Source organism: Thermobia domestica, chromosome 1 (assembly GCF_964235325.1).
Source record: "Thermobia domestica chromosome 1, izTheDome1.hap1.1, whole genome shotgun sequence".
NCBI classification, from domain to species: Eukaryota; Metazoa; Arthropoda; class Insecta; order Zygentoma; family Lepismatidae; genus Thermobia; species Thermobia domestica.
In genome coordinates this window covers 136,758,469-136,772,062 of record NC_137454.1, presented here as the reverse complement: position 1 = coordinate 136,772,062, position 13,594 = coordinate 136,758,469, and the positions used below count along the sequence as shown (strand labels likewise).

Sequence of the window (13,594 nt, the reverse complement as noted above, 5' to 3'; positions counted from 1 at the left end):
TTTGAGTGATGAAATCCAGAAAAACAGCTGTATTTGGCGAAAAAGAAAGTGTTGTTTCATGAAGACAATGCACCATTTCACACACCGTTATCGCAATGTGGCCAAGATCAATGAGTTAACGTTTGATTTGCTTCCTCACGCACGCTGTTTGCCAGATTTAGCCCTCTCGGATTATTTTCTCTTTCCAAACTTTAAAAAAAAAAAAAAAAATGTATCTGTGATAAAAGATTCGCCAACAATGAAGTGAAGTCTGCAGTTCATGACTGTTTCGAGGAGCTCGATGGTTCACACTATAAACAGGGTATCGAAGCTGTTGAACATCTCTGCAAAAAGTGTATCGAGCTAAAAGGAGAGTAATGTTGAGAAAATAAGATTTTTTTTCTTTATTAAGTCTGGTACTTTTGGGACTACCCTTGTAAATGTATACATAAAATGAAACAAAATTGTTTAAAATTACAGTTAGTAACTTGTTTATATACAGATAGCTCAAGACTAGAAATACACAGTACTCCTCTGTTTCACATCTTTAGTCTGTTCTTGAATGATAAATAAATTTTGTCACTTTTTCCCGTGAGTTGTTAAAACAAAATGTCAGCTGTGCTAGGCATTTCTCTTACATGAAGATGCACAATATCATACATTAATTTTTATAGTTACCAAAAAAAACGTTATGGTAAATCTCACTGATTTCGAACTTTTAGAAATTATTAGGCACTATGTCACTTGACTAATCATCTTTCTTTCTTCTGGCTTTAGGATGCTAACATGTCGATTACAGGGGACCAAGTTATCTTAGTCGGTGCTGCCTCAAAAGGAATCATCCAGCGAGGTTATCAACATAACGCAATGGTCTACAAGACCCCGTACGCTAAAAACCCCTTTGATGCTGTTACAGATGAGGAGTTGGAAGAATACAAGAGGATAATTGAGAAGAAGCAAAAAGGCGAATCATGTAAGTACATTAAAAATAATAATAGTTTAACTAAACCCAATATTATACTTTCTTCGATACACTGGTGCGCAAATCTTAAGGATGAAAGTAATTTTCTCATACTGTTTCATTCCTAACTGGCATAAATCGGTGGAACTTAAATCGTATTTGGTCTAGGAATTAATTCGTGCGGTTGGTACGCACACATTGAAGCTGTAGTACAAACACAAAATGCATAAATACCTTAAGAAAAATATTGTCCATCGCTAGCCACCACTTTCGCCCATCTGTCAGGCAATGTACGGATTCCGTGGCGAAAGAAGTCCTCATCCTTGGAAGCGATCCAGTCAGAGACCCATGTTTCGATATCTTCTGAAGAAGTAAACCGCTGTCCAATCAAATCGTTGTTCATGCAATCGAACAAGTAGTAGTCCGATGGAGCAACGTCTGGTGAATACGGCGGGTGGGGTAAAACTTCCCATCCGACATTTTCTAAATAGGTTTTGACCGGTTTTGCGACATGTGGGCGAGCGTTATCATGTTGAACAATAAGTTTATCATGTCTGTTCTCCCATTCTGGTCGTGTTCTGGCCAGAGCTTGCTTCAAACGCATTAATTGTCGTCGATAACGTTCTCCATTCATAGTTTCACCCGGTTGCAGCAGCTCATAGTACACCACACCTTTCATATTCCACCATATGCACAGCATAACCTTTGCACAGTGAATATCTCGTTTTGGTTGTGATGGACCTGGTTCACCTGGTTTCACCCAGGCCTTTTTTCGTTTAGGGTTCTCGTAATGGATCCACTTCTCATCACCCGTAATAATTCGATGCAGAAACCCCTTTCTGCTCTGTCGTTGAAGCAGCAATTCGCAAATGGTTTTTCGTCTTTCAACGTCTGTCTTTCAATTCATGTGGAACCCAATGTGACATCTTTTGAATCATTCCCATGGCTTTCAAGCGTTTGGAGACTGTTGTTTGATCAACGCCTAATGCTGCTGCAAGTTGTTCCTGCGTTTGACACGAATCCTGCTCGAGCAATGCTGTCAATTCTTCGTCTTGAATTTTTTTTGGCTGTCCAGCTCGCTCTTGGTCTGCCAAGCCGAAATCACCACTTCTAAACCGTGCAAACCACTTCTGACACGTTCGCTCACCTAGAGCATGGTCACCATACACTTCCACCAAAATACGATGACTTTCAGTCGCACTTTTCTGCATGTTAAAGTAATGCAGCAGGACACCCCGCAAAAACACTTTATCAGGCACAAATTGCGCCATGTTCACTTAACTACAAACTGGTGTTGTTGACGCTTTAATCCACTGCCCTATACTACGAACGATACGCGATGACAGGGGTTTGCAACACATGTGTGGATACACGGAACTGTGGGACGCTCCGTTCGTTGCGCCATCTCTTGTCCACCCGCACGAATTAATTCCTAGACCAAATACACAGAAAGTAGTAGTGCAGTACATTCAGGAAACAACAGGAAGAAATACGGTACATGATTAGAATAACAAAAATGGCACTTTTATACAGAAATAATAACTTACACTGAAGTCACTGCCCCATGTTATAGGAGTGAAATGGTCCTTAGATGGGTATGTGACCACCACGGACATAGTGATTCTCTGCAATTTGCTCCTATGATGTTCACAAGGTTGGTAATGAGTTTCGTGGTATGGAGTTATATTTCTCCACCAGCGCTATTGACACCTACTGCCCACTTCTGATCAGATACTGTACATCCAGAATCACTACTCAGACTGAGTGTGCTCTCATCTGAGAAGAGAACTCCACTCCTCCCCAGTGCAGTCCTGATGTTCTTGGCATCACCGCAGACGGGGCCGGTGATCTGGTGATGTAAACAGAATATAGCATAATAACCTGCCACATAATGGGGCAAAGAGACCATTCCCCATTCAGTCGACATACTACTGTAAAGGGTTAGATTGGGCATCTTGCAATCCTCATCAATATGTTTGCAATTGCATCAGTTGGTGTCGCTCCTTTCTTACCTGTTGCGCAATATAGCGATTGTCCACTTCTCTAGTTGACCGTGGTCTCCTTCGCACAGCATTGCCTGTAGTTCGGAACGCTTCTCATTCACTCGAGACAATGCTGTAGATATTACACTGTTCCTATGCTACACGCATCACACTTCTTCCTGCTTCTAGTTTCCGGATAATTCTTCCCCATGTGAAGTCATCCAAAGTTGTCTCCGGCGATGTTGTGAGTAATACAACCATTGTGTGTCTTAACAGCTCTCTGAGTGACACTCACTGTGTTGTCCCTTTCATTCAACTGTTTCCTGTTGGAGTAGACCTGTTCAACACAATGGTCAATACTCACGGTCTTGCTCCGTGTGTACATGTAGGAGACCTCTAGCAACATGTTGCCGGGCTTTTATTCATTTTCACCAAGTCACTTCCACTTACTACGAAATATTGTTTTATTATCGATCTCGTCCTTAAGTTTGGCACAACAATGTATATAACATAGGGTGTTCTAAAAATGGCACCCATAGAGCACTATTCTATAGGTCAAAATAAACCAAAAATATATATATAATTCTACTCAGGTCCTCGTCTGAATACGTGGTTCCTACTATGTAGGAATATCACATCGGAAATAAAGGACTCAAAAAGTTACAATTGATCTACCAATCCATCAAATAGTTACCTCGATTCTTTCCAGTTGTCAGTTAAAGTCGATAAGCCTTGATACTAACACAATTTGTTAGCGTCGGTACAAAGAATAAACACAATTCACTTGCTAATAGAGGGGCAAATGCTTACCAGCTTAAGCCCACTAGTTGCTACAAAAACGCTTATGTTCGAACTAAATCAGTGTAATTTTATTGTTTTAAAATGAATCTCAAAAAAAAATCGTTTAGAAAAGGGAAAATAACTCAGATCAAATGACTTGACAAATTCAAATAATAGTAATAATAATAATAATAAATGAATTCTGCTTCGTTGCATAAATATGTTTATACTGTCTCACCATAATCCAATATTTCAATGAAATCTCAAAATTTTTGGCGTTAACCCAGCACCCTGAGATAATTGAGATCTACTGGGGTTAGACGTAAGATTTAGTAAACGTAGGTACAACGGCGACGGGGATTGTATGGTAACTATTTGTTATCCAACTAAATGTTGTCGAGCAGGATACTTGTCAGGCATGTACACAGGAGTTTATTTCGGGAAGGGTGCAAAGCTTTCGAGGGGTCCAAATTCAGTATGAGAATAATGTGAAGATCCTTTCTAAAATTACAGAAAAATTTGCAATTTCGGGGATCTGGAGCCTCAGGACTCATCCCTTGCGTACATCCCTGCATGTTATAATGTATATTTTTTTAGATGTGGGAAGGTCTTGGTGAGAAGGAAATTTCACCAACTGAGTTGTTTAAATAACGATGATAATTATGCAAATTGCTTAATAAATATAAAAATGTACCTTTGCAGCATAAAAAAGACAAAAATTCTCCAGATTTATCAATTTCAATTTCGAGGTGCGAGATTTATCAGTAGTTTCTAGTCTTTTCTTTTTAATGTTGGTAGTTATCACCCCTTACTATGTACAGTACCTGGTTCCTTTATCTGAACAATGCCTTATTAACTGGCGTGTGCAAATAGATATATAATGAAGCTATGATCATTCAATTCTTTATTCTATTTATTTATTTATTCCTGATTCTCATTTTATAACCTCACTTCTACTCCTTAACTTTCAGTTTTCAGATATTTGGTGTTTGGTGTGTGGAATTCCTGGTTCGATCCCAGCTTTGAGGACCCTTTGATAAGCCTGAATGCGTAAATTCTCACATGCTTGCTTGCTTGCTTACTTACGTACTTATTTACTTTTGAAGCGAAACCGCGAGCGTATGGTTTCCAAATTGCATAAAACACTCCTTAGTAATGGATGGCGATGTAGTGACTGCGTACATGCTAGTCTTGGTTCACTTTTCTCAGAATATAATTAGTTTTTTCTGCGACTTGTCGCCCACTGCAAGGAGCATCTTTTACATTGAAATTTTCAGAATGTCTGACCTAACTCTGCAAACAAATATTTTCGAAATGACAAAGAAAAAAAAAAAAGAAAGAAAAAGAAAAATGACAAATTCATTTGCGCAGGAATGAAGCTGATAGTTCTGTGAACAGCAAGTACCCCAGGGCTCCCATCATAGTCCCCGAGGGTCAATTTAAATTTGAAATAAATGGCAAATTGGTCGAATGATATCTATTTCGATAAATCTTGTAAAATAAAACGGTAGGGAGAAACATTTACAATACGGGGACAGTTTTCAAAAATGTGTTGTTTCTAGCGAACTGATAACTACAAGTACAATTAGTGATAATAGATGTAGTTGAACTTGTCTAAACACAATTACTGTACAATAGCCCACAGAAGTTTCATGTTTGTATATTACAACCAGCACGGAAAACGCACTCACAAGGAATCAGCAATGTTTTACCTAATGAAACTATTTCATTTCATCAGATGTTCGAAATGTCCACCGTTTGTATCAATAACTTCTAGAGAGTGCGAACAAGAGAGCGTTGCATAGTGTTTCCACAAACATTACCGCACATGCCGAAGTAATACGTTCTTGCATACTCTCTCGTATCGTTGGGAGTTCCTGATACTCTTTCTGTGCGCCCCAGAGAAAGAAGTGTAATGGCGCAGGTTGGGGACAGAATTGGCTATGCCACAAGTAATACGCGTACAATTAAACTACATTACGGCTGTCTTTGGTCTCTTGTTTCCTTGTTATTATTTTGCTGCAGGTTTATTGCAATGGATGCACTAGAGTGAAGTTAAGTCGTACACCGCGAAGTCTTCTTGCTCAAATGTGTTAGAGATTACTCGGTTTTTCACATACTTTTGCACCCTTCCAAAACAAACCGCGTAACTCAATTTGTATCACTTCGCGCACGAGTATTCAGTGATTGGTGCAGGAGAAAATGCTTCCTCTGTTTCCCACAATATTTCTGCTTCTGCACGTGCCTGGTAACCTTCACTGGTAACCTTCCTGCCTGCATGACCATCATCAAATATAGCGCGCGCTCTGCGTATTTGTCAGTGGTTGTAGCTGTTTTCCTGTTAAAGTGAATATTTTTATGTAAGATGTCAATCTACATATAGAGATGTGCTTTTAATTGAAACTAAAATGTTCTTAGTGTGTTTTAAAAATACAGTAGTTGCTACCTAGGTTGAACAAGTGGAATTTCTTGGAAACTATTTTCTTATGGAAGAATAATGGTCATTTGGCTCATTGTAAGTGTTGCTCACTTCTGATTATATATATATATATATATATATATATATATATATATAATATATATATATATATATATATATATATATATAATTTTTTTTTTTTTAATAATAAAGAATCGTAATCGTAGTCAGATTGTTTAGTCACTTTCAGAGAACTGGGCTACAAATGTTCATTATGTTACCCAAAAGAAAAACTGAGTCCTTGTACTAAATTTCTGTTGAATATATTAAATGCATTATACTTCAGATAATTGAAGAGCCTTTCATTGTATATAAAAAGTTGTAGGACTATTATTTTAAAGATAAGTAAGAAAGAAAGATAAAAGCTATTTCACCGATTCGAAGTAGCGTAACGTCTGATGTTAATTCTGTATGTTATAATCAGGGGTAAAAGTGGATCGGAAAAGGTAGGGGGATGGTAGCAAGCGGCATGACGTCACGCTTTCCCCCCGCCTATCCTTGCCCATTTTAATTTTTTAGGAACTGGGGAACTCCATACATATTTTTCCGAGGTCGGGGATGGCGTTCTTCCGCGTTTCCCCACACTTTTACCCCTGGTTATAATTCGCATATCGATTAAAAGAAACGATCGGGTTTAAATGAACATTTAGGAGTCGCAAAAATGATTGTCCGTTCTCAGGAGTAACAAAATATCTGAAAAAATCTTCAAGGGATACTAAAATTGTAATCTATTCAATAAATAAACTCCTTCGCTTTTTTTTATTTATTTATATATATATATATATATATATATATATAAAATATGATCATTTGATTCACATGTTCCTTTGTCTCTACTTGAGAGTCACGTAGTGATCCGAAACACAGTTTTGAAATGGACAGGAGTAAAAGAGCATATGTTTTTAGTAGATCTGCTAGTCAAGCTAATAAACATAGTAAGACAACAGAGACTAGAGAACATAGTAAGATCCAATAGCTGTGATTCTAATTTTCCATGTTATCCCTTGACGCTATGGGCAGGCTAAATAAAATTTAGTAGTGATAGATTGACTATTTTGAACCATTAATGCGAACTCCCTGATATACAGAGGACGAAGATTTATGGTCAACCACGATTAGCCATGATTTGTAGTTACAGGGAAAATTTAAGAGATTGTTCAGCCCGGCTTCCAGGCATGGACGTCCGTAGGACTTTTTCAAGTGGGTAAAATACCGATTCCAGGGAGGGGGGGGGACATAAGACCGACACACAAACTCAGTCGTGAATACACAATATTTTTATACAAGAGGGTACATAATACATCAAATAAAACAACAGTTATTTACGCGCGTATGCTTATTAACTACAGTAAATAATCTATAATACCAGATACTATAGTATTTAATATGAATATATTAAGTGTTATAACATTTAAGTAAGCAAATTATTATATCTTGACATGCACTTCCAAAAACCTTTCAAAACCCAGGGAGGCAACATCCCCTTTCCCCCTTCCCCGCTGCGGGCAGCCATGCTTCTTAGTGTTCTGTGTCTATATTTATATCCTACTTCAAAGATTCAGGAGAGAGAAAATGCATCTTGGTAATCTATCAGAAGTCAATGCCATTTCATTTTCAATCTCCCGCTCTTCGGTTTTTCTTAATTTGTTAGCTCAAGGTTTTCTATAAATTTTTTAGTCTGTTAGTTGGCAACATTTACACACTGCCGTCTGCAGTGTTTACAAGGGCTGCAAAGCTTCGTGAAAAAGCGAATAGATAGATTAAAATTTTCTTTGGTAGTTTAGGAGTAAGCGATATTTCTCTGTATAATAATATCCTCATCTTGTTTCCAGTGGACGATGATCTGACTGAGTCAGAGCCATTGTCTTCGTCATTGCAAACCAAGCCTAGCGAGGAAAATAATGTAACAAAATCTCCACTTCTGTCACCGACCTCACCGACCAGTGAAACAGAAGATGACAGCAAAGGTACGTGAGACTTTTTTGTATACTTAGGTTATTACATTAATGAATTCAGATTTAACTCTACTATGGATTACGTGTTCATTTAACCTAAGATTACTGTATTAATAGATGTATTACTTTCGTTACAGGTATTATGCAAACGAAACTAATTTGGGATAAGGTTAATCTTCGATGATCTTGGGAATTGTATAATTGTGTTGGGATAAACGTGATTAGTGTAGCATTGATAGAACTATGGGCCTGGTATGCATGGAATTTTGATTACGGAAAAAAAATCCTGTATCCATATGCTTCATTTACTTAATACCTACTGCGTTTATTTGGAAATAGATTAAGTGGTTTTTTAATCTACTAATTTGAATTAAACTTCTTTTGTGGGAAGGTGAATTTTTACTTCACATTGATTTTTTCAATTTTGGGGAAAGTTGAAAGTGATATGAGAATTAAACAGTTCGTAGTTTTTATGTATTGATATAATTTAAAAGTTGGATTGTTTTAATTTGATTTTGACTCCGTTAACCCATTACCCCGCTCAGGTCACAAATAGAAATGAGTGGATTTTTTGTTCATGTTTCCTGTGGATGGAGTGAGAAAAGGAAAGGCGAACTATACCACGAAAACGAATTCATGTGTACGTGCAATTTAAAAGTTTCTATTTAGAGAACTATTCATTGCAATTTCGTCGTAGGCATTTAATTTGTATTGCTATAGCAAATACGTCTATATAAATATTTCAACTTTTCCCATTTCCATTCTTTTAGTTGTCTATTTACTTTTCTGATATTCAGATAAAAAGATGGAGGATTTTGATCCGAGTAAGGATTATTCTTGCATGGTGGAGGAATTATATACAAATGATTATCAGAATAATAGAAACACCTACCTATAAATGGCAACACGTATAATATGTGAGGTGGTAACACTTGAAGACTCATTCATGTGTTCTAGCCGTTGCTAATGATATTAGGTAATGTAGGGTTAACAAATCTTATAATTTTCCCGTTAATTTTACATTATTGTTTGTAATACGTCAGACGGGATAGATTGTAGGTGTTTGAATAGATGAGCAGACAGTAGGGATGCAAAATGGGATATCTAATCTTCAAAGAGGCCAAATTATGGATGCGCAGTTAGTGTGTGTGTGTCTAAGGTGGCCAGTGTATTAATGTGTCACGTAGTAATGACGACTGAAAGCTAATTGCAAAATAACATTGGCGAAGTGTAATAGTGTACGGAAGAGAAACCTCAGTAACACAAGCATTAAAGATTCTCACCAAGGACCCCAAAATCAATATGGCAGAAATAAGAGCGGAACTCAATCAGCACTTGAAACAGCCTTTTTGCGAAGCGTGTTGCATAAGCTAACATCAGGGATCGGGTTGCAGTTGTATATGGCTGATCATTGCCAACAACGCTTTGGCGCGAAGGAAATGGTAATGAGGTCATCCGTGGTGGACCTTCGAAGAGTATTTTTCTCATTATTTCCAACAGCAAACCATGCTTATGTATGAGGAACGCCAAAAAAAGCTTACGCTCTGAACTGTTTCCTTCCTTTGATGCTGTGAGCAGCAATTTGCTGGTATACCGTAAGTTCCGTGATCGTACTCACAGATCGCATTACGTAGATGTGATTGATTATTTATGTAGACGTGATAGACGACTAAAGCGTTGTTTGGGTCCTATGGTTTGTCCTATGGTCCTATGGTCCAAGCGTTGTTTCCGGCCAGTGACTTAATTTTCCAAGATAACAGTGCGTCTGTTCACACTGCTGGAGCTATTGTTGAAGCGTGGTTTCATTTACGTGAGAATGAACTACATCATCTTCACTGTTCTGGCTAATCCTCAGACCTCAATTATGATCAATTCTGGAGTTTAGAATACGAAACAGATATCCTCTTTCATCCTCCGTGATGAAACTAAGCACAGGCAGCACAGTGTGAGAAAAGGTATATTATTCCTCTGGAAATTGTTCATGATTTACATGCATCCGTTCCATGACGAATCAGCTGTTCTGCAGCTAACAGGTGTCCCACTCCATATTAAGTAGGTAAGTTACATATTCATCAGGTGTTTCTATTATTTTGATAACCATATAAACTAGTTGCCAGGAAATAATGAAAAACATATATCATACACTGAAGAAGATATATTCACTGTACATTTTCAGATAAATGAGAGGAAGAATTAGAAAGGAAAGGGAACATTCACTCGAGCACTATATGGGAATGTCGTAGTTTTCTCCGCATTCCAGTATGACACCAACGAGATGCTTTAGAACTACCTTCTTGCATTATCTCCCGCATTTAATGAAAGTTTAATATTACATCTTTAGTATGATGATCTTCAGTTTTTCACTTTTTTCTGGTAATTAATTTGTTGTACCCGCTTCGGGATTCCTTTGTTTCAGATATACAAAATGATTCAGAAGTCCAAGACATTCCTTTTTCAAGTAACAGCAGATCCGACCTTCACCTGTATATTCGTTTGAGAGCATAATGGCCTCCATCCACGATGTTGGATAAAAAAAATACTTCACATTTTGAAACTAGTTAGGTGGTCGTGTGGAGTATACCAATATTTTCTCGTAAATACAATTCTCTTATTAGGTTCCTGATAGCTGTAACGTTCAGTTATTTACACACGACACCAGGTAGGATTGAGGCTGGAGAACGCAGCCACCAATCTAAACAACAGACGCCCTGAGCGAAGTCGCAATCTTTGATAGCACAATTCCGTGAAATTGGTAATGTGTTGCGGACAAGCCCTGTGGCCGCCCGGAAACAACTACCAAACAGGCAATGTCCACTGTGGTCCTGGCACCCTTTGCCAGAAGTGCCAACGAGATCCACATGACTTCTATCAGCAGAATATGGCGTCAGTCAAGTGTCTTGTGTGCAGTTTCTGTACAACATACTATGCATCAGAAATTAGCCGACGATAACCCAGATAGATGGGTTCATTTTTGAATCTGGATCATACACGAACGTAAATAGGATCTCTCGTTCGCACAAAATATTTTGTTGTGCAAAAGGCGTATTTCCATGTGAATGGCGAGGTAAACAGCGCCATCACCACCATTGGAGAGTCATAAAGTTCCACTAGTTAAATACATCCAAAGAAATCATTGGTTGGAAGGGGAATGGCATGGTGTGTAAATTGTAGTGCACCCATTTAAATGGAGTGGCCTCGCATAGCGTATCCACTAACGCTCACCTTTGGTGCTGGCTGTCCCAGATTTGATTCCCGATGAGGATACGTGGTCAAAAAAGTGTAAAATCGTTCAGGCCTGCATCCCGAATGAGGGTTTTTCTCATTCACCATACAAATGCCAGGATAGTGCCTAACAATTGTACCAGGCTGCTTCCTTCCTTCCTCACTACTTCTCCGGGTAGTGTAATCACCGAGGGACGTCATCCCTGTGACAGGCTAACGTGACTATAGAGGCCGCAAGCCCAGAAATCTAATTACTAATCCATATCAGTGAACCCATATTCGACACTAAGTTCTCCAGGCTACCTCGACCTGCTTCATTGTTTGTTCCTCCTCAAAGGTGGTACTTACTTCGTTACTTCTATGATCTACCACCACACTTCGGAAAAGGTGATCAGACTGAATTGTCAATCAAATCACCCAGCGTAATTCCTATATTATTATTTGAATAGATTGTATACTTCAAGAACATCTCTCAACACACATCTTCACTACATCATCATGGAGGCTTGTACTAACGTGTCCCCCCGTAGATAGTTATGTGGGTCCATACAGAATAGATCGCACGCCTTTGAAGTATGCACTCGGCACGAGTGGCAACACATTGAGCTTTAAAACTTGCCTGTGGCTACTTGAGCACGAAGTGTTAATCTTGTAAATAACTTTTGAACCATTGCAACAATATACTAAAGAAAAGAAGGGAGGAACCTAATTTATAGCAGTACGTTCATGGAAAAATTCTCATAATATCGCACATGACCCACTTGATATTTATAAAATGTGATATCGCACATTACCCACTTGATATTTATAAAATGTGACGTGTAACCAAGGTGTTAATAGTGACCCGAAAGTACCCCAAAATTACCATCCCAAACCCAGTTTACATAGGTGAAGTCGGAACTGCCATAACCCAATCAGTTTTGAAGAGAGTACGGTGATTTGGAAAGCCTTACAACTTGCGAATCGCACTATATATGTTGTTTTCTGGTAATTCATTCATTTTCCATTCTTGCTTCGGGGTACTATGTTCTAACCACTTGATTATGTATATTTATGTATAGGTAACTTTTCAGCATATTAACACTGTTCATAACTAAAAGAAATACGGTTGTGTATGTATGTATTCGAAATTGGTGTAAAGGGAATGCAAAGTTAGATGCAAACGGTGTAACTGGAAGATTTGATATATAGGGCTGGTGTATCTTCCTTAACCTTTTGTTTGTTGTTTCATGCAGCTGAGCCTAGAGTGTTACGGATAGAGACAAAGCAGGCTCCACGACCAAGTCAGGCAGAAGTTGTACAAAGTGATGGTTAGTAAGGGATGGGAATGATCCGTGTATGTGCATCTGTTCTGTGTTTATTGTCGTGTATGTGCATCTATTCGGTGTTTTTAAGGTGTTTGCGTTGTACTTGGTGTTTATTTAGTAATTAACGTAGATTCGTAATCTGTAGTTTTTTAGATGAGTGTATGTGTTTTCTTTAATAACTGTTCAGGATTGTTTTTCGTATTTTTGCTTCTACTTTATTTCGTAATGAGCATTCATGTGTATTTAATGTCAAAGATGTGACTTCAGGACTGCATAATTTCGTTGCCATGTAAAGTATATATAACTATGAAGCATTATATAACAGTGTTATTACGCTTTGACATAATCCACATACAACACATACCATAATTTATAAATTGTAAACTTCTGTAATCAACATGTCAAGTAGGAAGAATATGAAAACAGAACTCGTATTATATGGAAAATTTAAACAGGTGGGGAGTAGAATTATTTTGCGTATATCTATAGTACTATATGGAGCCAAAAAATATCCCTGTAAACAGATGTCATAGTTTGTTTAATGTCGTAGCCCCAAAATGGCCCCAAGTGTGGGAGTAAAAGTAACATGAGATGGGCATGAGCCTTTTTTTTTAAGTAACCTAGTTCGAAAAATATGGAATCGAATAAGAGCGGTACGAAACTTTATACAGGAACTAGTATGACTGTCTAAATATTCATGTTTTAGAATCGTGCGATATCTGTGAAACACGTATTACCTGTTATTGGTTCGAGGATTTCTGGTATAATAGTTCGTGTTGGTATTAATCTAAAAAAAAGTAATGAATCTTTTGCGCACAAGGTGTTTGTTAGTATCCTAAATTTTAGGGTATATGAATTACAGCGGAACAGGCCTAACGTCAAAGTACACTTGAAGCTATTGCATAGGTAGTTTCCGATATATGGTGATG

At 38.0% G+C, this 13,594-nt stretch overlaps 1 protein-coding gene across 18 annotated transcripts in view; it reads left to right on the top strand.

Annotated features, from left to right (window-relative positions):
• hts (adducin 1-like protein hts) overlaps positions 1-13,594 on the top strand; it is a 233,651-nt gene that overhangs the window by 186,295 nt on the left and 33,762 nt on the right. For 12 of the 18 annotated variants that reach the window (XM_081763624.1, XM_081763630.1, XM_081763607.1 and 9 more), the window contains 3 exons: positions 757-952; positions 8,014-8,148; positions 12,594-12,668. In XM_081763624.1, the coding sequence (XP_081619750.1) occupies positions 757-952; positions 8,014-8,148; positions 12,594-12,668 (406 nt within the window). The remainder of the gene's footprint in view (positions 1-756; positions 953-8,013; positions 8,149-12,593; positions 12,669-13,594) is intronic. The other 6 variants (XM_081763636.1, XM_081763642.1, XM_081763621.1 and 3 more) reach the window with 1 other exon arrangement.